General features: G+C 53.8%; 2 protein-coding genes across 5 annotated transcripts; both read right to left on the reverse strand.

Moving 5' to 3' along the window:
- Positions 1-5256: 5256 nt before the first annotated feature.
- Positions 5257-10299, reverse strand: PLPP2 (phospholipid phosphatase 2). 3 transcript variants are annotated; one of them, XM_058821027.1, is made up of 6 exons: positions 10150-10299; positions 8327-8478; positions 7342-7619; positions 6555-6612; positions 6271-6447; positions 5257-5633 (listed from the first exon to the last, which is right to left on the reverse strand). In XM_058821027.1, the coding sequence occupies exons 1-6, from the start codon at positions 10199-10201 to the stop codon at positions 5496-5498; spliced, it is 855 nt and encodes a 284-aa protein (XP_058677010.1). In that variant the 5' UTR covers positions 10202-10299; the 3' UTR covers positions 5257-5495. The 3 variants fall into 3 exon arrangements, with proteins under 3 accessions (XP_058677010.1, XP_058677012.1, XP_058677011.1); XM_058821029.1 differs by having other exon boundaries at positions 10154-10213; XM_058821028.1 differs by lacking the exon at positions 10150-10299 and adding an exon at positions 9718-10080.
- A 2264-nt stretch (positions 10300-12563) lies between these two features.
- Positions 12564-24723, reverse strand: MIER2 (MIER family member 2). Of its 2 annotated transcripts, XM_058821074.1 has the most exons (13): positions 24503-24723; positions 23248-23396; positions 22298-22423; positions 21559-21682; positions 20807-20916; positions 20138-20207; positions 19227-19378; positions 18278-18359; positions 17884-17978; positions 16970-17097; positions 15851-15987; positions 13883-15262; positions 12564-13794 (listed from the first exon to the last, which is right to left on the reverse strand). In XM_058821074.1, the coding sequence occupies exons 2-12, from the start codon at positions 23386-23388 to the stop codon at positions 14787-14789; spliced, it is 1641 nt and encodes a 546-aa protein (XP_058677057.1). In that variant the 5' UTR covers positions 23389-23396; positions 24503-24723; the 3' UTR covers positions 12564-13794; positions 13883-14786. The 2 variants fall into 2 exon arrangements, with proteins under 2 accessions (XP_058677057.1, XP_058677058.1); XM_058821075.1 differs by lacking the exons at positions 12564-13794; positions 13883-15262; positions 15851-15987 and having other exon boundaries at positions 16459-17097; positions 19227-19393.
- Between the last annotated feature and the right edge of the window lie 604 nt (positions 24724-25327).

A 25327-nucleotide genomic window follows, 5' to 3' on the forward strand; every position in this document is an offset into this window, starting at 1 on the left:
CGGTTCGGTAGAAACACCATGATAAAAGCGCATCATTAAAGGACTCGGAGCCTCCCCTCACCCCTCGGAGCTGCCCCAGGGCCGGTGGGACGAGCCAGGCACCCGCAGGGCCGGGGCTCGGCTGCCAAGCGAGGCGTCCCTGGCAGCTCTGAGCGCCCCTGGCAAAGGGAACACAACAAAACTGCTGCTCGTAGCCTCTGGCTGCTTCCCCGGGCTCGCCTGCCAGCTCCCCGCATGCCAGCGGTGCCAACCCAAGCCCTGCCCTGCCCAGGGGCATCCCCACAGGTGACCCGGGCCAGGCACGGGCCGGGCACGGTTCTTTCTTGCTCTGGTGAGAAGGAGGCGGCATTGAGCAGCCTCCCCCGAGAGTGCTTTCCTCTCCCCTTTCCTCCTCCTGCGCAGATTTAATTTCTTCTATCGCTCCCTTCTTCCCTCAGCGAGATCAAAGGAATCCGCGGAACCGGCGCAGTTCGGCGGAAACGGCGATTAAAGGAGAGGGGGGGGAGGGAGAGGATGAGGAGGAGGAGAGGAAGAGAGGCTGGAGGAGCTGCTGGCTCCGGGCAGTGTCCCGGCAGCGCGGGCGGCACCGGGGGCTCCTCCGGTACCGGGGCACCGGGGGCTCCTTCTGCCGGGGAACCGGGGCACCGGGGGCTCCTCCCATCGGGGCACCGGGGCTCCAGGACACCGGCGGCTCCTCCAGCCGGGGCATCGGGGATTCCTTCAGCCGGGGCACCGGGGGTTTCTCCGGCAGAGGCATCGAGGGTTCCTCCACCCGGGGCACCGGGGGCTCCTCCAGCCGGAGCACCGGAGCTCCTATGGCACCGGGGGCTTCTTCTGCCGGGACCGGGGCCTCCTCCGGCACCGGAGCACCGCGGGCTCCTCCGGCCCGGCCACCGGGGGCTCCTCCGGCACCGGGGCACCGGGAGCTCCTCCAGCCGGGGCACCGGGGGCTTCTTCTACCGGGGGTACCGGGGGTTCCTCCGCCCGGGTCACCGGGGCTCCGCTCGCCGCTCCGCCGGGCTCCTGCTGCCCCCTGCCGCCCCGGCGGGACGGGACCGTGCCCGCTCCTGGCCGGTGACCGCTCCGAGACCCCAGCCCGGGTTCTTCCATCCCTGATGTCCCCATCGCTCCGAGCCCCCCAGACGCCACGGGCCAGCGCTGCCACCTCCGCATGTCCTGGTCCGGTACCCCCCACATCCCGGGGGGGAAAAGGGGCTGCCCGATCCCACCCGAGGCCGCGATGGCATCGCTGCCCCCCAGCACATCCCCGAGCCGGGGCCACCTCAGGCTCATGTGGCCGCAGCATCGCCCGTGGCCGCCGGCCAGGGCAGGGGATGTTTGGGGGATGTTTGGGGGATGAGTAACATCCTTCCTGGCAGCGCCGCTGCCCGCTCCTGGAGGCTGCTGCAGGCACAGAGCGGCTCAGCCCCTTCGCCCGCCTCTCTCAGCCGCGGGAAGGAGCCAAAAAAGCGAGGAGGAACTCGTGTGCCAGGGAGAAGGGAGGGAGGGAGGGAGGGAGGGAGGGAGGATGCTGAGGATGCTGCGTGGCACGGTGGGAAGCAGCCAGGAGGCGCAGGTTGGGGGAGGCAGCTCCAGGCCCCCTCCAGAGCAGGGCTGCGAGCCAGATCCCGGCTGTGTGCTGCCAGAAGCGGCTTATTTTGGAAGGGAGGCGCGCTGGCAGAGCGCTGGGTGTGCGTGTGGAGCTGCTGACGCTGCCGGGGAACAGGGACGGCTCTCATCGGGTCCCTGCCGTGCCTTCAGCCCGCGGCAGAATCTGCAGGGATTCCTTCCCGGCTGCATCCCCAGCTCCTGAGTCATGCCCCGAGCAGGGTGGACGCTCAGCACATTGCCCAGGGCTCACCCCGAACACCAGAGGGGCTTCCTGGGACTCGCCAAACAGGATGGACGGAGCTCCCGACAGCTCTGAGCCATCCAGCGAGGGTCAAACTGGACAAACTGGAGCCTTGAAGCAGGAAAGAGGCACACAGGGCCCATCCCAGCCCTGGACTCTGCTTCCCTTCCCCTCAGCTCCTCAGGAGCCCAACCCAGCCTCTCCAGGAGCTCAGACCCTCCAGGGAAGGGAAGGAAGTGGCAGCAGCGCTGAGCAGGTCTAGGATGGATCCCAAATTTCACAGCACACAAGGGACCTGCTCTGCCTTCCCAGGAGCTCTGGGGCTGAGGAGCCAGCACAGGCTCCTTGCCAGCACCCCTGTCCCTGCAGAGACAGGCCAGGGAGCACACCTGGAGCAGGCATCTTCTATGGAAAATCCTTTCCTTAGGATTTTTCCTCCTGAGAAGCTGAGAGACCTCAGGAACAAAATGTAAACATTGATTTTCTGCTGCTGTGGAATCCAACAGGTGGGTCTGTGATTGGTGTGATGTGATTGTTTCTGATTAATGGCCAATCACAGAGAGTCCGAGCCACAAGCCTTTGTTATGATTCTTCTTCTTTCCTTTTCTATTCTTAGCCAGCCTTTCTTCTATTCTTTTAGTATAGTTTTAATATCATATATATAATAAAATAATAAATCAAGCCTTCTGAAACATGGAGTCACATCCTCATCTCTTCCCTCATCCTGGGACCCCTGTGAGCACCACTACAAGTGGTGACCCTGAGTGAGGAACATTCCTTTTCCCTTTTCCCTAGTTCGGCTGTCTCGGACTCTCTGGTCAGTCACAAGATTTTATTATCATTCCATTTCTTTCTATTCCTTGCTAGCCTTCTGATGAAATCCTTTCTTCTATTCTTTTAGTATAGTTTGAATGTAATATATATCATAAAATAATAAATAAGCCTCCTGAAACGTGGAGTCAGATCCTCATCGCTTCTCCCATCCCTGTGAACACCATCACACACACCTGGAGCGGGCAGCCGTGCCTGGACAGGGTTTGGGAGCTCCTGCAGCTCTCGCATGTGGCTTGGCGTGCCACGAGTTTGGTCAGGTCTCAGCCCATCCCCGAGCAGGGCACAGCTGCGAGCTGGGGATGCAGAGCCAGCCCTGCCCTTGGGAGCACCACACGCTGCAGCATTGTGGCCTGGCTGGTTTTTCCAGAGCTGCATCCAAGGGGCGCAATCAGGAGCAGGCACGCTCCTGGCTGGGCACGGGAGCTGTCGAGGCAGTGCCAGGAACTGGGGCAGTTGCTGGGCACCGTAATAAACCAAAGGAAAATCAAGCAGGCAGCTCCCAAACCTGGGTTGTGCCTCCAGGAGCTGCTGAGCCTCTGCAGGGCTTTGTTTGCAAACCCTGGCACTTCCTCCAGCTTTATTTCACACCAACAGACATTAAAGAACCAGCCTGGAGGGCTGGGATGGGGGAAGGACCCTGGGAAGTGGTGGTGGTGGGAAGAAAGCTCTGGAGGAAAATAGAGAAGCAGTGTCAGGGAAAGGGAGTTCCCTGCACGCAGGGAGGTTGTTTTTGATCAGGGCTTGTCTAGACTGGAGTCACCCACACTGCACAAGCACAGCAACAGCACGCAGCCAGCCCGGGGCTCCCTCTGATCCCAGCAGGACAGAGGAGCTGCACTCAGCATGGGCAAGAGCTGACCCTGGCACTGCCCATCCCACCCCAAAGGGACTGGGGGCACCCTCAGGCTTCCAGGTGCTGCCTCTCTGCCCCTCATGCCTTCCCTGTGCCCCCAGGACCCCCCAGCCTGGCCCTGTCACCTGTCCCAGCCCCTGGGCAGCAGAGGGACACAGGGCAGCTGCTCCAAGCTCCCAAATCCCTCCCTGCCTCCCCCAGCCAAGGAGCTGCAGGCACACACAGCGTCACTTTTTCCAGGAGCCTCTCCCTGCTTTCCCTTCCCTCCTCCCTCGCAGGGCTGGGGAGTGCAGGAGGCTCCTGGATCAGGGCAGCACTGTCAGGACTCAGCGCATCCCTCTGGGTGCCCAGAACCCTGCTGGGGGGCTCAGAGACCCTGGCACACAGCCCAGAGCACCCGGGGATTTGATTTTGACCCCTGGAGCAAGCTGCCAACTCTGCATGAGGACCTGAAAGTAACAGAAGTTTGAATAGTATAATAATAAAATTATCACAGGGTGAAAAGGTAGATTTTAGGATTTTTGGTATGGGGGTCATGGGGACAAGATGGAGGAATCTGGGCATGTCTACCCTTTCTCCTTCTTCTTGTTCTCCATTTTCTGCAGTGATGGTGGCACTTTGGGATTGGTTTGGAGTACAAGTGCACTGTCTAACATAGGTGATAGATATTGGGAATTAAGGGCAAATATGTTATACATAGTTTGTGGTATAAAAGGACAACACAGAGAGTGCCTGTGGCTGCCCTGCTGAGCAGACCTCGGCTGGGCAGAAAGAAAATATTATAGGATAAGAATTAATAAACAACCTCAAGACCAAAAAGTGAAGAGTCCAGACTCGTTCTTCAGTTGCACGAGCTGAAGCAGAGACACAGCACCAGGATGGATCTGGCTGGTTCATCCAGGAACCCCTGTGAACACCATCACACCCACCTACATCTGAGGGGCTTCAGACACCTTTCTGTAGGAAATAAAAACCCCAAACACTTAAACCCATCCACTCCAAGGCCAGGAGCATCCATGAAAAGAAAGACAACAAGCCTGACACAGACATTCTTTAAGGATGATCTAATTTAAAAACAACATCATAATGAAAATGCACGTACTTTAAAAAGAGACCCACAGCACTGCAGTGCTGGAGGCAGCCACGTGTCAGTGATGGGACTGCTCTGTACCCATTGCCCCTGCTTTCCCAGGACATTTGGACAGCTCCACATCCCCATTTTTATTTTCCTTTACCACAGAAAATGTCTCCCCTAGCCCCGCCACACACTCTAAAGCATCAGCTGAAGCTGCAGGAGGGACAAAGGCTGGAGCAGCAGCTCCTTGCCCAAGCCAGGCGTGAAGCAGGCAGGGGGCAAACAGCTCTGGCTCCCAGCACTGCAGAATTGGGCACAGCCAGAGAAGAGCCTGCCCAGGCACCCTCTGCTCTCAGCAGCTGCTGGCGGGCAGGGCTGCTCTTAAAGATAATCAATGGAGCAGAGAAGAGCTCTGGATTGCTTTAATCCTCTCCAAAACACTACAGCTAGCCCTCCTGCTCCCTCTGTGCCCGTGAGGATTTGTACTTGTGTACGGCTGGATCATTTGACAGGGACAACACACACTGGGCCCAGGCAAGCTCAGCCTTCCCACCCCAGGAGTTTGCTGTTGTGCTCCGCCAGCCCAATAAACCCAAAATCCACCCCCACGTGCCACCCTCCCCTCCCTCCCTCCCTCCTCACAGAGGGCTGGGACAGCAGCCTTGGGGTGTGACTCAGGTGCACAGATGGGGAGGACATCCCCTCCCCATGGGCAGGGTGCTGGCAGCGCCATGGGCACGTGGGAGCGGGCAGGGCTGTCCCACCCGTGTCAGTGACAGCCAGAGGCACCGGAGCCGTGGGGCCAATGGTGAAGGCAGAGCCAGCTGTGCCCAGAGCCAGCTGTGCCCAGAGCCAGGAGCACGGCAAGGGGCAGGGCTGGCTCACGGGGCTCCCCTGTAGCTGTAGTGATTGTGGTCAGGGTCAGTCAGGGTCAGGGGCAGGCTGGGTTTGCGCTCCGGGTCCTTCTCCTCGCACTGCCGGGGCGGACGCTGCTTGAAGAAGTCAGAGACGTAGTGAACCTGAAAAAAAAATGGTTTGGGGACACTTGGTCAGGCCAGGCAGGAGCTTATGAGCTCGTTGTAGTGTGTTTTTATCCTTTGTAATAGTTTTGTTTTTGTATCCCCATATTTTTCCCAAATGTACCCCCTCCCTCTACCTGTGTGATCCCTTTCCTTTGCCGAGATCACCCCCAAATCCCACCCTGGCTCTCTCCCTGACTCAGCATCCCATCCCCTCCATCTAGAACTTTCCTCCAGGACATCAAATGATTACCCAGAGGCCAGGGGTCAGCCCCCTAAGTGTTACCCCATACACTGACCTAAATGTCCATTTCCCATTATCCATACCTTAATTTTTCTTATTGGTCAGTAAACGTTATCTACTTTAGATTTCCACCTCCTTTTAAATGCAACCTTGGCACCTCTCTGGAGGCTCTCAGCAGGAGCCCCCCGAGGTGTGGGAGCTCCAAATAAAACCTTGGATTAACCCCTGCTAAGAGTCAGCCCTTTTATCCTCTCCTGATGTCTCTGGTGTCTCTTCTGACCAGCCTGGCTGCTCCCAGCACCCTCGGGGCACAGAGTGTCCCCCGCTGTCTGCCGGGGTTCCTGAGGGGCTCCCAGAGGCAGGAGGGACAGGAGGCTGCAGAGGGACACTCACAATGAGGACGGCAATGAGAGCCCCCTGCAGCAGCCCCACCAGCACGTCGCTCCAGTGGTGTTTGTAGTCGGACACCCGCGTGTAGCCCACGTAGATGGCGAAGGCGATGAGGAGGAACTGGATGGTGGGACGAAGCAGCCGGGCCCATTTCCCCACCAGGCGGGCCTGCACGTACAGCTGGGGGGCAGAGAAGGGAGGATTCAGCCAGGGCAGGGTCAGCAGCCCCCCAGGGATGGGGGATTTGGGGTGTGGGAGATGCAGGGGCTCCATGGCACAGCACTCACCGCCAGGAACACCATGCAGTACATCCCAAAGGAGGAGTGTCCTGAGTAGAAGGACAATCTGTGGGGCAAAAAGGGATGGGTCAGGCCATGAGTGAGTGTAGCCATGATATTTGCTGAAAAGTCCTTTCCTTAGGATTTTTTCTCCTGAGAAGCTGGGAGGCCTCAGGAACAAAATGTAAACAATGATTATCTGCTGCTGTGAAATGCAACAGGTGCATCTGTGATTGGTCTCATGTGGCTGTTTCTAATTAATGGCCAATCACAGTCCAGCTGTCCAGACTGTCTCAATCAGTCACAAGCCTTTGTTATTAATTCCTATTCTATTCTTAGCTAGCCTTCTGATGAAATCCTTTCTTCTATTCTTTTAGTATAGTTTTAATATAATATAGTGTATATAATATAGTATATATTATATATAGTATATATCATTATATATGTATATATAATATATAAATATCTATATATTATATATAATATATAAATATATATCTATTACATATATAATATATACATATATAATATTAATATATATATGTATATATTAAATTATATATATAATATAGTTTTAGTATAGTTTTAATATCATATATATAATAAAATAAAATCAAAATAAACAATAAAATAAATAAAATAAAAATCAAGCCTTCTGAAACATGGAGTCAACATTCTCATCTCTTCCCTCATCCTGTGAACAAGCGAGCCCCCAGCTGGTCCCCACAAGACTCCTGCCCTGGGGCTGCCACTGTGAGCAGGTGGCAGAGACCCATCCTGTGTCACCCTGGCTCACCTGGACTCGGTGACATTCCTGCTCTCCCCCTGGCACACATTCTCCAGCTGCACATAGATGGAGCAGTTCACCTTGGACCAGTCAGGGTTGCACACAGCCAGGAAGTTTGGCCTCAGACGGCCGATCATGTACTTGGCCAGGTCAGTCAGGGACTGGCTGATGGCTCCCCCGAAGAGAAAGGTGCCAACCACCTTGTAGAGGGCAGCCAGGTAATTGTTGTACTCTGATTTGGAGTAGAGACGCTCGGTGTAGACCAGGTATGCCTCCCCTGATGAGATCTGCAGAGAGCAGGGGGAGAGGTGAGGGCTGGGGGCTGTGAGCTGTCACAGACATCTTTAATGAAAAATCCTTTCCTTAGGATTTTTCCTCCTGAGAAGCCTCAAGAACAAAATGTAAACATTGATTATCCGCTGCTGTGGAATGCAACAGATGGATCTTTGATTAGCCCATGTTGGATGTTTCTAATTAATGGCCAATCACAGTCAGCTGGCTTGGACAGAGTCTGAGCCACAAACCTTTGTTATGATTCTTCTTTCTTTTTCTATTCTTAGCTAGCCTTCTGATGAAATCCTTTCTTCTATTCTTTTAGTATAGTTTTAATGTAATATATACCATAAAATACTAAATCAAACCTTCTAAACCATAAAGTCAGATCCTCATCTCTTCCCTCAACCTGAGACCCCTGTGAACACAGTCACAACGAGCAGCTCCCAGGGGTGCAGACGTGAGGGCTGGGGGCTATTGAGCAGCTCCCCAGGGGTGCAGGATGCTTTGGGTTTGTGGCAGAGCATCCACCCTGGCATCCACCTGCACAGGAGCCCACAGACCCTCTCTCCATCCCATGGGATGCGTCTCTCCCCACTCCAAAGCAGAGCAGGGCTCAGCTGAGGGTGTTGCTGCCCATTCAGAGCTCTGGAGGTGGCTCTGCTGAGCCCCCAGATACAACCTGACCCTGTCCTGGAGGGAAGGGGTGGCAGTTCCTTACGATGATGACAGTGCAGCTGATGGTGACCCCGGCCATGAGGCCGTGGGTGATGGTGTCAGCCTTGTAGGGGTAACGGATGGAGTCATCGTTGCAGTAGAAGCCTCGCTTGTAGGGGGAGTTCACCAGAGTGAGGATGATGAAGGGCAGAGACGCTGCAAGGCACACAGAGGTGAGGGCTGGGGACAGCAGCCAGCACGCATCTCTCACCCCTAAGTCTCTGCTCCTCGATGCCAGGGAGGGATCCCCCCAAAGAATGAATTCCTGAGCCACCTGTACCCAGGGCAGCAGGACCTGAACCCACCAGCGCACTGCCCTGAGAGCGATAGGGCCCTATCAGAGCTCCCAGATGCCTGCAGCACCCAGATACCACAGGGGACAGCCACAAACGGGCACCCACGGAGCCCCCAGGGCTGCCCCGCTCCTCCCCAGGCACAGCAGGGGCAAGAACCGAGCCTGTGCCCTCTCCTCACACTGCCCAGCCTGGGGGGACAGAGCTGATAAAATTAACGAGCACAGGCATCTTGTAAACGTGTTTTATGGCAGGGAAGGGCCCCCAGATGGTCCCACAGCAGCTCCAGGAGAGGCAGCACTGGGAGATGCTGAACATGACCCAACCCAGGCACAACAGGACTTCACTGCACTTGGCTTGCTCCCCTCATCCTCCTGTCAGCCTCTCCTCTCCCCCAGCTCCTGCGGGCTCTGCAGAGAGGCTGTGCTGGCTGGGTCAGCCTGGACAAGGAGGATTTTCCACACAGCACGCTGGGGCAGCTGTGAGCTCACCCAGGACGGAAGTACCCCCAGATCCAGAGGGGTTTTGGGGTCTCTGTGTGGCATATCAGTCGTGCCAGCCCCTGCTCCATCCCTGCTCAGGGACAGCCAAGGACGAGCCCAGGACGCTCCCCAGGGAAGCGCCCCCCCCCTCCCCGGAGGCCACCTTAGGCCGGGCTCCTCTCCCAGTTCCGCCTTTCCCGGTGGTTTCCGCCTCCCCTTGTTCCTCCGTCTCCCGGGAGCCCGCACCTTTGTCCCCGCCCGTCCCCGCTCCCACCGAGCGAACGGGAGGGACCGCGGGGGATGAAGCACCGGGGGCTGCCCCGCCACCCCCGCCGGGGGCACGGAACCGGCCCCAGTCCCTCCTCCCTCCTCGCACACCTCAGACGTCCATTTTCAGCTCAAATTAGACACCAATTTTCCTCCCGGATAATTTCATACTCCAGAAAAAGCTCCCCTAAAAATATAAAGCACCGGCCGGCCCACGGGAGGGGAAACCGGGACCCGGCCTGTGCCGCCGCCCCGCAGCCGGGGAAGCTCCAGCCGCGATCCCAAGCCGGGCCTTTATTTTTAGTCCGTCTTAATTCGTTACTTCCTTGCACGGCACTTTTAGAAACATTTACCGGCACTGGAAGGAGCAGGGGGGTCCTAAAGGGGCGCTCCGAACCCACCGGCCCCGCGGAGCGCCGCGCTCGGCGGCGGGCAGGCGGCCAGGGCGGCGGCGGAGCCGTCTCGGTGCCGCCCGAGCCGAGGGATCGTCCCGGACAGCGACAGACCGGGCTCCCACCCTCCCTTGGGACCGTTCCCGGAAAAGGGAACAGCCCCGAGAACCGGGAGGGTCCCGGTTGGGGTAGGGCGGGAGGCGCCAGCGCCGCCGGTGGGTCCCGGTGGAGGCCCGGAGCACCGGACCCCGCCGGACAGGTGGCGGACACCGGGCAGAGCGCGGCGGGATCGCGGAGCCCCGGTACCTCCGGCGGACCTGGCCCCAGCCCAGCCCCACCGGAGCCGCTCCGGAGCCGCCCGCGGCGGGCAGAGCACCGGCACGGAGCCCTCACCGACCGCCAGGCACAGCACGTCGAGCGCCACGAAGACCTTCCTGCGCTCCATCCCGCAGCCGCTGCGGCCCCGCGGCCCGGCCCCGCGCCTCACATGGCCCGGAACGGCGCGGGCCCGGCCGGGAGGTAAAGTCCGGGCGGGGCGGGGCCCGGTGCCCCCGCCCAGGGCCGGGGCGGGGCGGCAGCGGCGGGCCCGGGGCAGGTGTGGGGCTCGGTGGGGCCGGGACCCCTCTGGAGCCAAACCCCGCTCGCTCCCCGCCGTTTCCTCCGGCCCCGTTCCGGTGTTCGGCCCTCCGGAGCCCCCCGGTGCCCACCCCGCCTGGCCCGGCTCCCTACCGAGGGGAAGGGGGAGAAGAAAGCGAGCGAGGCCGCTTCGGGAGCCGCTCGAGTCCCACCCGCCTCGGGGCTATGTCCCGAGGAGAAAAAGAGGGAGAAAAAGGAAAATTCTGCCACTGAAATGCGCTGGGTGCGCTGGCGGGGGTTTGTACAGACGGGACAGTCTTGGACAAAGCGGCTTGGCTCGGTCCGAGATGGGTTCCTGAGGGGAAGCAGGGATGTCCAGGAGCCTGTGGATGATCACACACCGGGGTGAGCACACAGGGCGAGCTGATTTAGCCGCTGAGATATTTGGCTGTATTTTCTGAGCCTCCGACGTCCTGGGGGCTCCCGGTGCTTCCCGGTGGGTTTGGGGACGTGCTGAAACCCAGAATGGGGACAGGAGCAAGGGCTGGAGCGCAGCAATTCCCCGCTGGGAGCAGGGACTGTCGCATCCCGGCTGTTTGCTCCAGGCCGGATGTCGGGAAGGAAACAAATAACACAGAAACCACCCATGGCTGATAATGCGGGCGATTGAAGCGCGGCTGAGCGGCCTGCGCGGAATGTCAAGGCTGTTTGTGGGAAGCCGAGAGAGCTGGGAATACTCTCGAGTTCCAGGAGGGGGAACAGAACCACGGAGCGGCTCTGTCACAGCTTTCCCCTGCCCTGATGTGCCCCGGTGCCGCGGGGTTCCTGGCACACGGCTGGGGCAGGATTTGCCCCACACACGCTGCCTGCAGACCCCAAGCAAACTGAGAGCCCCGAGGAAGGAGAGCTGGGTGGATGCCCAGGCTGTGTCGAAGATGTGAAGATTAAACGCCCCGGGCCGGGCCACCGTGGGGACACAGATGTGACAGCGGAGCGGGACCGGGCCGGTCCCGGGGGTGTCGCGGGGCCCGGGCGGCTCCGGTGGCTCCGGGCGGGTCCCGCGGGGAGCGGGCGGGCCCGGGCGTGGCGCGGTGTCGCCCTCTGCTGTCCGAGTGCCGCCGCTGCAGCCGGGCCCGGGGAAACCGGCCCGGATCTGCCCCGGATCCCGGGGGCGGCAGAACCGGCCCGGAGCCTGTCCCGGATCCCGGAGGGCTTCGGAATCCAGCCCGAACCCGGCCCCGGAGCTGCGGAATCCAGCCCGGACCCTGGGGAACTGCGGAATCCGGCCAGGACCCTGTCCCGGGGTCTTTAATGTCCTGGAGATCCGGTCCTGCTGCTCTCACCGCCTCGGGTCACGCAGGGCTGAAACCAGCGTTTGGTGTCCAAGGATGCCAAGGAGGGATCGCGGTCCCAGCCGAACTCCAACCCGAGGTTCCCGCTGCTCATCGGGGCCTTAAAGAAGGGAGGAACCCGCTCCTGTCCCTCCTGCCCTGGGCTGTGCCCACCCTCGTACCCACCTGGTACTCTGCCTCGTGTCTGGGCAGAGCTGGAGCCCTCAGGGCAGCCTCAGGACAGGCAGAAGCAAGAGAAGAGAATTTAAGGAGTCTGTGATGGAACAGAGGGACTGTGGTGGGAAAACACAACGCAGTTGCAGCAGGAACACTCCACTTGCCTCTAGGAGCTTGTTCTGGTTGAAGTTTGGAGGCACCCCTGCATTTCAACACCCCAGCCCTGGCACCGGCATTTGGGGGACCTGTGAGAGGAACAAACAGCTCCCTCCAGCTCCAGCACAGGGAGGGAAAACTTTGGGCCTCCTCCCAGGCTGGGATGGCACCCCTGGCACAGGGAATCCTGCCCTGCCTGGAGGAGAGCGCTTGTGGAGGGCAGGAGAGGATCAGACAGCAGAGGCAGGGACCTCTGTTCTTGCTTTGTCATCATTGTACGCTGGACTGCTGCATCTTGGCCTCTAAAAAGAAGACAGACTTCTGACTCACTTTCAAATTAGGTTTTTAATTAAATAAATAATGGCGAGGGGTCTTCAAGGCAGTGTCACTTCACAGTGTAGGGCTGGGGGGCAAGGGAGAAAAGAGTCCAGCATTGGGAGCGGCTCAAAGTGAATGTGCTTTGTAAGAAGGAAAAAAGAAAACCCCAACCAAAAAAAAAAAAAAAAAAACAACCAACCAGAACCAAACCCCCTCCCTGTCCCAGCCTTTCTCACCCCTCTCCCTCAAAGTTATGTGGAAAAAGCGCTGCACTCATGTTGAAAGACCCCATGCAAATCTGTAAACAACACTGAAGGACATCGAGAGATTTCTGCCTCAGCCAGCTCCCCTCTCCTTTCACTAGGGCTTGAAATAAACCAAAAGAAAAAATGGTTTCAGGAAAAGTAAGAATGTTCTCAGCCTATGGAGGAGATGCCAAGGCCTGGCCCTCCCTGGGAGGGCTGCCTGAGCTCTCACCCTGCCTCCTCTTCTCCCTGCAGCCAAGGAGCCTCCTCTCACCCCCAGGAAAGGGGAATCACAGCCTGGGCAGTTCCACTGTGGAGCAGGCACTCGTGTTTGCTCTCTGTTCCCAGCAGAGGACAGGGGGAGGCCCCTGCTCAGCACCTCTGGCCATGCCTGGGGCTCAGCACAGAGCTGGGCACCAAAGCAAACCCCTGCCAAAGCACACAGACCACATCTGGGCCTTAGGAGGTGAGACAAGCTCCAATCCTGACATCCCATTGATGCTGTCTTCCTGCTCCTGCTGCAGGGCTGGGCACAACTTCCCAGAGCCAGGTAAAGGAAGGTGCAGCCTCCTGGGTTTAGGTACCTGCCAAATGTACCGAAATCACAGCCCCAAATTCACCAAAACCCTCAACCCAAGCCCCTTCCCAGCTGCAGAGGACAGCTGGAGGAAACACAGCTCTTGTGGGAGCTTTGCCCAGCAGGTGAGCACAGAGAATTCCCTGCATGGGAAAAAGGGAATGGGAACAACTGAGCCATGGCCAACCCCACACCTGCAACACACCTGGGAACTGAAGCAGCTTTGGACTCCAGCACAGCCAAGGACAGGCTCCTGGGGCTCTGCACAGCACCTGGCACCTTCCATGGCAAGAGAAGACACACCTTCCTCTCAGCACAGCCTGTTTTGTGGCACAGGGATGCTGTGGGACTGTGCTAACACCCACATCCCAGACACCCTGGGAGCTGAGCAACCTCCTCCCTCTGCTGACAAACTGCTGGAACAAACTGGGAAGTTACAGATGTTTTCACCTGCATTCTACCCTCTGGCACTTCAGCCCAGACAAGATCAGGTCATCCCCTGCCAGCAGCAGCAGCAGCTCTTGGCCAGCAGCACTCTGAGTCCACAACCTCCTGCTCCTCCCCACAGAAATTCTCCCTGGCCCAGCACTGCACAGGGAGGTGAGAAGGACTCGAGTGCACACGATGCTGCTGCACACACAGCATCTCCTTCCAACCCCTGACATTTCTGCCCAAGGGCTGGGCCAGGCCATGTCCCACCAGGTGGAGAGTCAGAACACGTGGCTGCTGCCACCCCCTTCCAAAACCTGACATTTCTGCCCAAGGGCTGGGCCAGGCCATGTCCCACTTGCAGCTGGTGGAGAGTCAGAACACGTGGCTGCTGCCAGAGCTCCTGGCATGACAGCCCAGCTGCTGTCATGGTCCTTAATGCCCAGCTTGTCCCATTCCTCTCTCTAAAGCCTGGGATAGTGTCCCAGGCAGGACTCAAGGTGACACTGCCAGCCAGGCCACCCCTTCCCTGAGCCTGCTGTGGTCCCAGGGGCTGTGCACAGGTGATGGGAGATGTCCTAGATTATTTTCCCCCCTCCAGCATATCCAAAGCACTTGTCAGCAGCATGACCCCCTTACTCACTGCTCACAGCAGTGTTTCCATCCATCAGCAGCTGTGTGTCTGTCCTGTCCATGGCTGCTGGGAGGAGGACAGGGTGAGTGGCTCCTTCTGCAGCACGCTGCCCATGGAGGAGGGATCAGCCTCCCTTGGCATCACCGTGCCCATCTCTGCAGGAAACTGCCCTGCAGCCCTCCCAGGCTCTCAGACCCCCAGCCTGCACCCTCACCATGATGGTGACACATCTCTCTTCTCAAAGCACCTCAGACTGTCCCTCTGGGGCCAAGGGACACGTCCCCATCCCGAGGCAGGGACTGTCTGAGCAAACTGGCATCACCCAGGGTGACACACGGCCAGCACAGGAGGGGGGTGAGGGACCTCCCTACTCAGGAAAGCCAGCCACCACTTTGCACAACTGTGTCAGGATACACTGGAGCAGAAAGGTGTTTGGTTTCACTGTAGCCTTGGATCAAGGAGGATGGAAAGACGGATTCCGACCGACAGCTCCAAACTGTCCCTACAGGACAGTGGAAGTTCCAGAATTTCACTCAGTCAGGTCAAAGTCCTTGCTGGGTCTGTGACAAATTTGTGACTGGAGACTTTCACTGTGACAGAGGCTCTGAGTGAGCCACAGGTGCTGGGCAAGCCTGATGAGCAGTCAGGAAAGTATTTACATCTCCAATGCCAATGAGACCGAAATCTGTGACCGATAAGGACACTTGAGCAGGGGCCACCACTGCCTCAGGGTCTCTGTCCAAATCCACAGCTCCAGCAATTAAAGGCAACTCCTCATTAATGTCTGCAGGGAGAGTGAAGTCCATGGTTATTGTCTCACCAGAGTTCTGCAACGTTTCCTGCTTCTCTGCCAGTCCTGGTGCCGCGGGTGGCAAAGCGAAGAGCTCGGGCTCGGAGGGGGTGACAGAGTGACGTGGGCAGGGCACAGGGACAGCCCCTGAGGGTGTCTCCTCCGAGGGGTCAAAGGAGCAGTTTGTCTCCGAGGGGGTGCTGCATTCATAGCCCTGCCCTGACTCACTGATGCTGCCCAGGCTGCAGGCTGTGCTCTCCACGCTCAGGGGCTCTGCTCAGGTGGGGACAGAGAGAAGAACAAGAAAGTCAAATTCAAAGTGAGTCCACAATGCCCAAGATGGTATTTGTTAGGTGGCACAAGTGTTTCTTTGTTACAGCAACCAAGATTCCCCCATCAGCCCCCACCGAGGGAAGGCAAGATGCCCACAGCAGATGGGAGGCCATCAGTGTTTCTATGGAAATTAAAGGAAACCTCACAGACACACTACAAGATAAGCCAAACCCTAAATCCTATCCCCTCGTGCCAACAACCCCTGGGAGCTGCCAACATAAAGCTTTCATCTGCAGGAGGACAGTGAGGGAATGAACCCATGTGGGGCTCCCTGGAGATCTTCTCACAGCCAGCTCTGTGTGAAAGCAGCTTGCACCTCACTTCTGGGGCCTTAACCCAGCCTCTGGAGGAGCTGTCTGTGTCAGAGCTTTGGCAGCAGCTCATTCAGGTGATCCTTTTGTTTGGGGAATGATTTAGGCCACCCCTCCTAGCCCAGAACTGTTTTACAGTCACCCCTGGTCAGTGCAGAGACAAACAAGACTCCTGCTGACACCAAAACCCCATAGCAGACAGACAAAAAGGAATTACCTGTGCTCTCAATTGCTATCTGATCCTGCCCAAAGTGAGCATCCAGGCAGCCAGCTGCAGAGGGAATTGGTGGGGAGCTCCGAGAACGATTTGTGTTTTCCACTTCAACCCCATCCAGGTCATTGTCAGTGAAATCCCTGTGGGGAAACAGAGAGAGCCTTGCCACCAGGTGCTGAGCAGGCAGGAGAAAGGTGACTGGGACTAAAACCCATCAACAAATAGAGCAATGGCACTGTAGAGACATCACTGGAATGAATGTCCATCCCTCCCTGCTCTCAGAGCCCTGAGGAGGTGATCTCAGGTAACAGCATGGCCAAGACCAGCCCATGATAAACCAAAATGAACTCTCCAGCTTCCTAAAGAGCTTTGCCCCCAATTCTGTGAGCTTCAGCCTGTTCCAAAGGGAAATAAATCCATGAACAAACACCCAGTTTGGGTGAGAACACCCAGTTTCATGCAATGACTGCGGTGGGTCCTCAGTGTGCCAGCAAAGAGCAAGTGATGAGAAATATATTTTTCCACCCTGGGAAGATTTAAGATTTCAGGTATTTTCCTGTGTTGCATCAGAATTAAAAAAAAAAATAATTCTAAGCCTTCATCTGATATTTTTAATTGATTCAGCTTCAATATTTCATTTTGATCTATTAAGAGATTTCCGTTTCAACTTTTTTGAAAAGGTGTATTTTGAAAAGTACTTTCGGTAATTAGCATACATTTCAAAGGGAAGAATTTGCCTCAAAGGGAAATTAATTCAGGTTCCAAACCACCAGAAATAAATACATTTTGGAATTTAAAAAGCTCCCTTCCCAAAACCTCATCAAGCAGAATTCTTTCTAAGTCAGCTCTGAATCCCTGTCCCCAGCCTTTTGTGGATGTGCTTGGAACAAAACTACTTTTGACACACAGAAAAGGATGAGAAAGTTCAGAGTTCTTTTATCTTCCCTCCCCACACCAAGTGAGTGTTTGTGCTCTGAGAACTCCCCGTGCATCCCTCCATCCTCCCACCCCAGAAACCTTCTGGAGAAGAAAGCGCAGTCTGTTAAGCGGAGGTGCTTTGCAGCAGGAATCTTCATGGGGAGGTTAACATTACTAATTTTAGTGTGAGAATATTCCACGCACGTGGCTCCAGGGTGGAGGACGTACTTCTTCCTTCCTAGACGAGTCTGCTGAGTGAAGTAGTCATAACGTTCTGATTTTTTCCACATGTAATAATACTCCACGCACTCACCCACCGACCGCGTGCGGACCTGAGGAGAAACACCCCAGTCAGGACAGCCCACCCTCATCCTTTGCATCTCCTGGAGCAAGGAGCTAAATTCCCATTTAACCAGCACAGAAAGTTAGAAGTGCATTACAGGTGATTTACATTGCTATGGACACATTGCTGCAGAACAGAAGCACGTACTGAGGTTTCCGAGGTGGCCAAGAGAAAGGAACTCCCCACAGCACACAGCTGCTGGCACAGACCCCTGTGGGCCACACACACTCGTGCAGGACTTTCCTGTGCTTCCAGCAGCAGCACACTTAGCAGAGAGAGCAAACCTGCATCCATTGGCACTGGCCAGCGTCAACATGCCTACAATTAACCAGTGGTAGAACTGGACTCTCTGGTTCTGCCAACTCCCAGCACAGCAGCATGTCCCGGGGCCCAGCTCTCCCTACAACAGCATCTGCCATTCTAGAGGACCCCAGGGGACTTTACGAAACATCCACATGCTCAACTCACTCATTCACAGAAGTACTGCAAGGGCTGAGAGTTTGGAAAGAACTTTTGAGACTCCAGAAAGGGCTAATCAGTAATTAACTGACATCACTCATGCAGGTCAGTGGTGTTTGTGACTTCTCCCACCTGGAAAATAAGGCAGAGCAGGGCAGTGAACAGCCCATCACCTGCTGGCATGAGTCAACACAAAGCCTGGGATTGGAACTCGGCCATCCTGAACTCCCTGTGTCAGCCCAGGCCCAAAACACACCTGTGGTGCCCAAGCACCTTCCTCCTTCCCCTGCTCCTCACCTGGGGGGAGCAGCCTTACCTTGTTGGCTTGGATAAGGTGAAAGTTTTTCCCATGGACCCTAAAGCCATGCTCAAAATTTCTACATTCTTCCTCGCTCCAGGCACAAAGCTCATCTGCAACAGAAAGAAAGAGTTGGGGGAGATGGAAAGAAAGAGTTGGGGGAGATGGAAAGAAAGAAGGAGTTGGGGGAGATGGAAAGAAAGAAAGAAAGAGTTGGGGGAGATGGAAAGAAAGAAAGAAAGAGTTGGGGGAGAAGCAAAGAAAGAGAGTTGGGGGAGAAGCAAAGAAAGAGAGTTGGGGGAGAAGCAAAGAAAGAGAGTTGGGGGAGATGGAAACAAAGAGTTGGGGGAGATGTGCAGAATCTAGAAGGAGTTTTAGGTGCCATGATGAACCCAAAAAAGGGGGTCCTTACCTCTGATAACCTTCACGTTGAACCGTAACCTCCTCAGCGCCTCTTCTGCATTGAAGTTGCATTTCACCAGCTCATACAAAGCCTGGGGAACAGAAGGAAATCACTCCCAGCACCTTCCTGAGCAACACACCACAAACCAGCCCGCTCATGACTCACATTTGTCTTGTAAAATTTCCATTTCCCAGGAGCCACCTTGCTGCTAACCCCACCTTGACCATCAGCAGAGATTACCCCACTTTTTAAGGCATTGGGTAACAAACCCTGGCACTCAACAGATGCAATCCCACCAGAATCTAACCTGGCTAGCTTGAAGTAAACACAGCTGCTCTGAAATGGTTGATCTGCTGACTTTCCCAGTCCACCCAATGGGAGAGTAACCAACCTCCCCAGAGCACAGCTGGGCACACACCCTTACAGGAATGTGCCCCTCGTTGATGGAGTGACAAAACTATCCTTTGTCCCCTTAAAAAGGAAAAAAGCTCAGAAGTTTTTCTCCTCAATTAGGTGGAAAGACATCTTATAGGACTTGGGGGACTTCACTTCAACTGGACAGAAGCCAAAACGTACCACCTAACTTACTAGAAAAAGAAGAGAACAAAGAAACTAATGGCTTTTGTGAGGAGTTTTACCAGCAGCAAGAACCTCTTGCCCTGACTTGGTTTTTCTCTGTAAAGAGCTTTGCTATTTTGGCTTTTATTACAACCTTTTTGTTTCCAACATTACCACAGAAGCCATCCTGCTGATTTTATGCCTTCTAAAGTAGCTGAGCTATCTTGGGTGTGAAATAAATCTCAAAAAGGTTATGAGATTTGGGTAGAGGGGACCCGTATTTCACACCCTCACTTAGGATCACTGGAGTTTGACCTTATTCTGCCCTCTGTAGGGAACATGACACTGTTGGGCCAGCACCTGCTGGGTCTGTGTGGGCTGCAGGAAGCCCTGGGCTCACCTGCTCGTTGTCTTTGACCACCTCTCCCTCAGGCAGGCTGCTGCCAGCCAGCTCGTCCCACTGGCGCTTCACAGCTCGGTACAGGAACTCTTCCACCTCCCTCTCAGGGAGGATGTTTGGGTCCCAAAGCAGCTGATCTTCATTCTCATAGGCTAACAGAAAAAGCACTGAAATAAGATAATCAAACAGAGAATTCTGCTGCTTTTTGAGAAGTGGTCTGCACGGGCATGCATGGGGAAGACAGAGGAGGGAGGAAATCTTTGCTTGGTTGCTCCAATTTGGCACCAGAGATGACAAACATCTCTCAAGGCACTGCCTGTTCCCTCCTGATTTTGGAGGCAGATAAGCTCTTTATATCTCTTTTAGGGCCTTTGGCACAGGCTCAGCCTGCTTCCATTGTTTCAGAAAGGTTGGCTGACAAAAGTTTTTGTTATCATATTCTCAAAGATTGCTGTTTTGATTAATTAATCCTGGCAAATAAAAACTGTTTAGCTTTCTTGTCCAGAAGCTCAACAAGCTGGCACTCATACTGCACTCATTATTGGACACAATCTGCAAATCAAGGCACCTCTGTCTGCTCTGCAGACATCCCAAAATCAGAAACAGATCATCTCCAGGGAGCACTGGAGGTGCTCACTACTTAAGGAAGATGTCAGAATAAATCAGAGCATCCCCAGATGAGTGTTCCTTCTCTTTGGCAACAGCTGAGACCCCCTCCTGCAAACCTGTCACACCAACCCAGATCTCAGGGAGGTTCACTAATTCTGTCCCTGTGCTCCCATCCCTATTAACTCAGCCAGTAAATCTGAATGTGAGCATTGAAAGCTGCCCAGCCTGGAGATCCAGAGCCCATCAGAACCCCCTGCCAGCAGCCCTACCCCAGCCCAGGCACAAAGAAGAGGCTGCCTTACCTTTCTGCCTGTGCCTGTTCAAACGGAGGATGGGAACAGTGGCCTGGTACTGAGGTCCAACCATGATCTCCTGAAATCCCACAAGAGAGAGGTGAGAAAATTGAAATGGGAAATGCTCCATGCAGGCTGTACTTCATGATTTAGGGGCTACACCACTACAAGGCTGATTTATTTACTGGGAGCCCCCTCTGTCACTGTTGTTTCTGGTGAACCCTGACTATTTGATAGGGTAACTAAGAAGATTTATTATCAACCAGATAATACTGTGGGGACCTTCAGCATTTACATAGTTTTAATGGAAAGGATCTATGGCAAGCAGCTAAGGGTGGAAATAAAGCAATGCAGAGGTTCTCCTGCAACCTTCACAGCCAAGATGAATTTGGAAACCTGCTCCTCTCTTTAGAAAGGTGGTTCCCCCTCAGTAAATCTTGCTGGGAATACTGCACAGCATTTCACCTTTATAGGGTTGCAGATTTAATTTACCAAGGCACAACAGACTTCCCTTATCAGAAGATAATTTCAAGATTGTATTAAAAACCCCTCTTGTTACCCACATCTGCCACTGCTCCCCACAAAATGCAAGCCAATTGGGGAAATAACACAGTGCTTTGGTGTCATGCATTTTTCCAACTCAAGAGTCCCCCTTCCCAATGCACTCAGGTCATTTACCTTCTTACACTCATTGGATGGGATGGAATCCACCTCTGAGTCCTCAGCCATGGAGGAAGCACATGGTGATGAACATGGCTCTTTGTCTTCATCAGCAAGGAAGTTGTTTGCTTTGTGGGAAAGGAAAAGATCTGTAGTTAGGATTTTTTTATTCTATTCCTTTACATTCCCTCTCCTTCCCTTCATTTTCTGTCCTAAAGTCCCTTTCAGCATGGTCTACAATGACGACTTACCTATATTTTAATTTTCTCACTTTAGGTAAAAGAATTTGGACATTTGCCACATGGATGGCCAACTTGGGGAAGCTCAGACTCCTTATTATTGCAAGACAGCAGAAGAAATAACATCACTTCATGCAGAGTCCCTGCCACGTGCTTTGGCTTCCCACATATTCCAACATTTAGGAACTGCCACAACACATCACTCCATTACTACTACTGAATTTATTCACTTGTAGAGGTGTCAGATGAGGTACTGATCTTTCAGACTGCAATTACAGCAGGCAGCAAAACAATTCCCACTCTCTCTCTGAGTATTCTGAGCAAATTCTCCCCTCATCCCACTGCTCATCAACGCTCTGTCCTGTCCTACCCAAAGCCCAGTAACGCCTCTGCCATGCAGACAGTCCCTAGGAGGAAAAGTGGAAAATCTGATGTCAGGAGACTGACAAAATTAAGAGAAGCATTCTCACCCTCCCCTGCACATCATATGTAAAAGTGAACAGCAGCTACTTAGGAACTAGTGACACATACAGCCAGGCTGGTTTGGGAATAAGTCCGAAGCATCGTGGGACGTGACGGATGGAGTCAGATCATCAGCTGAGGATTGTGTCTCCTCCTCTTCTTCCCCTGAAAGCAAATCCTTCGCTATTTGTTCCTTTTAACAACAACAAGAAAGTGAAAAATATTTTTAAATTAAAAAAAAAAATATAAGAGAGGGAGTGAGGACTAGAGTAAAAGCATTTTTTGGCCAGCATTGGTCACATCCACAGAGCTCTTCACCCTCCCACAGCTTGTCCAAAGACAGATTCTCTCTCACACTCCTACCACACCCAGACTATTTTCCCTAGAAGCACTTTAACAAGTGTCATCAGTGGCTTCCTATGGAAGGCAGACAGTATGAGCAAGCATCCCCTTCTGTAGAGCTGCACTCACAGCAAACAACTCAAAAATCCTGAAGGAGGAAGAAAGAAAAAAAACCCCAACCCTCTCCAAAAAACCCCACTTTCTATAGACTTGAGCTAGAACAAGAGGATACAGACTTTCCCTGGCTCTTGACACACCCCCATCAATGTACAAATACTTGTAACCAAAGCTCCATACAGTTTCTACATTTTGAAACAGATATCCTTTGTCCCTTCTTCTCTAAACACTTCACACTCTTATTTCTGCACCTGGTGCTCCCCAGAACATGGCAGGCCCCTTCCAAGCCCTCTGAAATGGGGGAAACCTCAACCCCATGTGCAGCCACCAGGCAGAGAGCTGCTCTCACCTTATCCAGAGTCATGTCAGGGAGGTTGGGAGCGATGTCATTGCTCTCACTGTCCTGCTCCGAGATGGGATCTGATGCCTCATAGCCATACAGTGCAAGCAGCTCCTCAAATGGCATTTCACTGCTCTGAGCAAGAGGAGGACAAAGCTGCATCAGGAAGAGAACAACCACAAGGGCAGCACAGCAGCTGGGACACAGACAGGGCAGCTCAGCTCCTCTGGGGGCTCTGAGCAAGTCTCAGGTGACACTGCTGGGACCCACTGTAACCTGTGCCTCTCAAAGGCATGGAAAAGCCAGGAACTTTCACTGTAACAGATATATTTTTATGAAAAATCCTTTCCTTAGGATTTTTTCCTCCTGCCTGAGAAGCTGAAAGGCCTCAGGAACAAAATGTAAACATTGATTATCTGCTGCTGTGGAATGCAACAGGTGGATCTGTGATTGGTCTCATGTGGATGTTTGTAATTATTGGCAAATCAGCCCAGCTGGCTCAGACTCTCTGTCCAAGCCACAAACCTTTGTTATCATTCCCTTCTATTCTTAGTTTAGCCAGCCTTCTGATGAGAACCTTTTCTTCCATTCTTTTAGTACAGTTTTAATGTAATATATATCATAAAATAATAAATCAAGCCTTCTGAAACGCGGAGTCAGATCCTCATCTCTTCCTTCAACATAAGACCCCTGTGAACATGGTCACATTTCACTCCAATGCATTTTTAAAAATATCTTTATCTTTTATTCTAGATTTCAAACAAGTGCCAGACAGCACAAGGGTATTTAAGCAGAGGAAGGGGAGCAGCAAATCCCCTGTACCTGGCCTGAAGAGACACTCCCTGTCACCAAGAACAGTTTGTGTTCCACTCAGGTCTCCCTGGGACCACCCACAGCTTCACACAGCAAACAACCAAATCCTCCAGGTAATTTCCCTTCCCCTCCCCTGTTGCCTTTACCTGAGAGGCACTGAAACTCTTCTCCAGCTCTTCTAAAGATTTCTGCTTCTCCTGAGCATCATCTTCCTCCCTTTCTTCCCTCACACCATAGTTCTGGGAAAGGATCTCTGCCAGGTTCAGTCGATGATCAGCTGAGCCCATTGACACAACTGCAGGGATCAGAAGGAGTTGGACACTTGGAACACATCTTGAGATGCAACAACAAAGCCAGGGATGATCCCTTCTTGTGTGTGTGCAGGCATGATAAGCCAGAGGAAGAGATTAGGCAGAACAGAGATCACAACTGGTAGCACTCACTTCATCAGCACAAAGGTTCTGTGCACATTTGAGTCCCACAGCTGACTGGAAGCTGAATTTGAAGCTTTTCTGAGTATTTGTGTGTCAGTCCTCACTGGATTCTCACAATATGTGTGCACACATTGCAGCCTCTCCTTCACCTAGAGGCATTTTTAGGGTAATCACCCCTTAATTTAAAATGGCCAAATGGACACCTGTAGGAGCTTTGGCATCACCCCTTACTCAAGAATGGCCAAATATTCCTTTTTATCCCCTACTTTTATGGATTTCCCTCTCTCCCTTCTCCCTCCTTGCAGCCCCATGAGATGCTTTTCTGGGATTGCTGCCACTGCCATTGCACCTTGGCCAGGGTCTTACGTGCCATGACATTTGAGGATAAATCCTGTGAAATCTGGGAAGGGGTCTTGGGATACATCAATAAAAGGGAGGAAAAATGGGGGGAAAAGGTAATCACCCCTTAGTTAAGAAGAAGAGTGGCCAAATGGACACCTGTAGGAGCTTTGGCATCACTCCTTACTCAAGAATGTCCAAATATTCCTTTTTTTCTCCTACTTTCATGGATTTCCCTTTCTCCCTTCTCTGTCCTTGCAGCCCCATGAGATGCTTTTCTGCCATACCTGCCATGACCACACCTGAGGATAAATCCTGTGAAATCTGGGAAGGGGTCTTGGGATACATGAATAAAAGTGAGGAAAAATTGGGGGGGAAAGGGTAATCACCCCTTACTCAAGGTAATCTCCCCTTACTCAAGGTAATCACCCCTTACTCAAGAAGAAGAATGGCCAAATGGACACCTGTAGGATCTTTGGCATCTTTAACACTTTCCTCCTCTGTCAAACGGCGTGGGAATCAACCAACAGGCTGGGGAGATGTTGCAAGGAGAAGGGAAATTATCACAGAAACTTTGTTTCCTCTGGAAAGCAGAGCAGGAGGCAGAGGGAGGTGGGGCTGGAGGTACCTGCAGCGCTCTGAAGGGAGGGCTCTCCAGGACATAGACCACGGGCTGGGTATGGAACCACCCTGGGGCTCTGCCGGCCAACAGAGGCCTTCAGGAAAAGAGAAAAACATGGTTGAGACAGCTCTCCTTAAAACACACCACCTTTCCACACACCTCACCCCACCAGCAAATTCAATTTAAGTTCAAAACAAAAGTTACCAGAAGCCCCAGAGGGCAGTGTCAGAAACTGCTGCTCAAAAGAGCTCAGCAGGTACTGAACAGTTTTTCCTGGCCTCCTCTCAATCCATGTGTTTCCATTCCATCTATTTTACCTCCAGCACTCTGTTCATTTCTTATCCCCCCACCAGTTTGAGATCTCAGACCTTTGTGGTTTATATCTTCAATTAAATAAAGGACCTGAAGCCTTAGCCGTTATTTTAAACACACACACTGTGTCTGAGCATTTTTAGGGACTGATCCTTCAGGGAGCCACAACATCCTGGCTTCTCCCTGATGTTTCACTGCACCCAGGAGCAAAGAAACAGCAGAGCAGGCAGAGAAGTCTGGAAGGATCAGGAATACTCTGTTCACTTCTTATCCCCCCACCAGTTTGAGATCTCAGACCTTTGTGGTTTACAGCTTCACTTAAAAGGAGGATCCAGACCCTCAGCTGTTATTTTAAACACACACACTGTGTCTGACAGCATTTTTAGGGACTGACCCTTCAGGGAGCAGCCAGCCACATCTCCCTGATGCTTCACTGCACCCAGGAGCAAAGAGACAGCAGAGAAGGAGCCTGGAAGGACCAGAAATACTCTGCTCACTTCTTACCCCCACACCAGTTTG

The sequence above is a fragment of the Ammospiza caudacuta genome, chromosome 28 (assembly GCF_027887145.1).
Source record: "Ammospiza caudacuta isolate bAmmCau1 chromosome 28, bAmmCau1.pri, whole genome shotgun sequence".
NCBI lineage: Eukaryota > Metazoa > Chordata > Aves > Passeriformes > Passerellidae > Ammospiza > Ammospiza caudacuta.

What these genes read in the sequence shown, in the direction of transcription:
- PLPP2 (XM_058821027.1), bottom strand. Translation starts at nt 10,201, where the DNA reads ATGGAGCGCAGGAAGGTCTTCGTGGCGCTCGACGTGCTGTGCCTGGCG. An exon ending in TCAGCTGCACTGTCATCATC is followed by an intron (nt 7,620 to 8,326) that starts GTAAGGAACTGC and finishes TGCTCTCTGCAG; the next exon opens with ATCTCATCAGGGGAGGCATA. An exon ending in ACTGCATGGTGTTCCTGGCG is followed by an intron (nt 6,448 to 6,554) that starts GTGAGTGCTGTG and finishes TCTGCCCCCCAG; the next exon opens with CTGTACGTGCAGGCCCGCCT.
- MIER2 (XM_058821074.1), bottom strand. Translation starts at nt 23,388, where the DNA reads ATGGGCTCAGCTGATCATCGACTGAACCTGGCAGAGATCCTTTCCCAG. An exon ending in CATCCAATGAGTGTAAGAAG is followed by an intron (nt 20,208 to 20,806) that starts GTAAATGACCTG and finishes GTGGGATTTCAG; the next exon opens with GAGATCATGGTTGGACCTCA. An exon ending in CAACGTGAAGGTTATCAGAG is followed by an intron (nt 17,979 to 18,277) that starts GTAAGGACCCCC and finishes TTTCTGTTGCAG; the next exon opens with ATGAGCTTTGTGCCTGGAGC.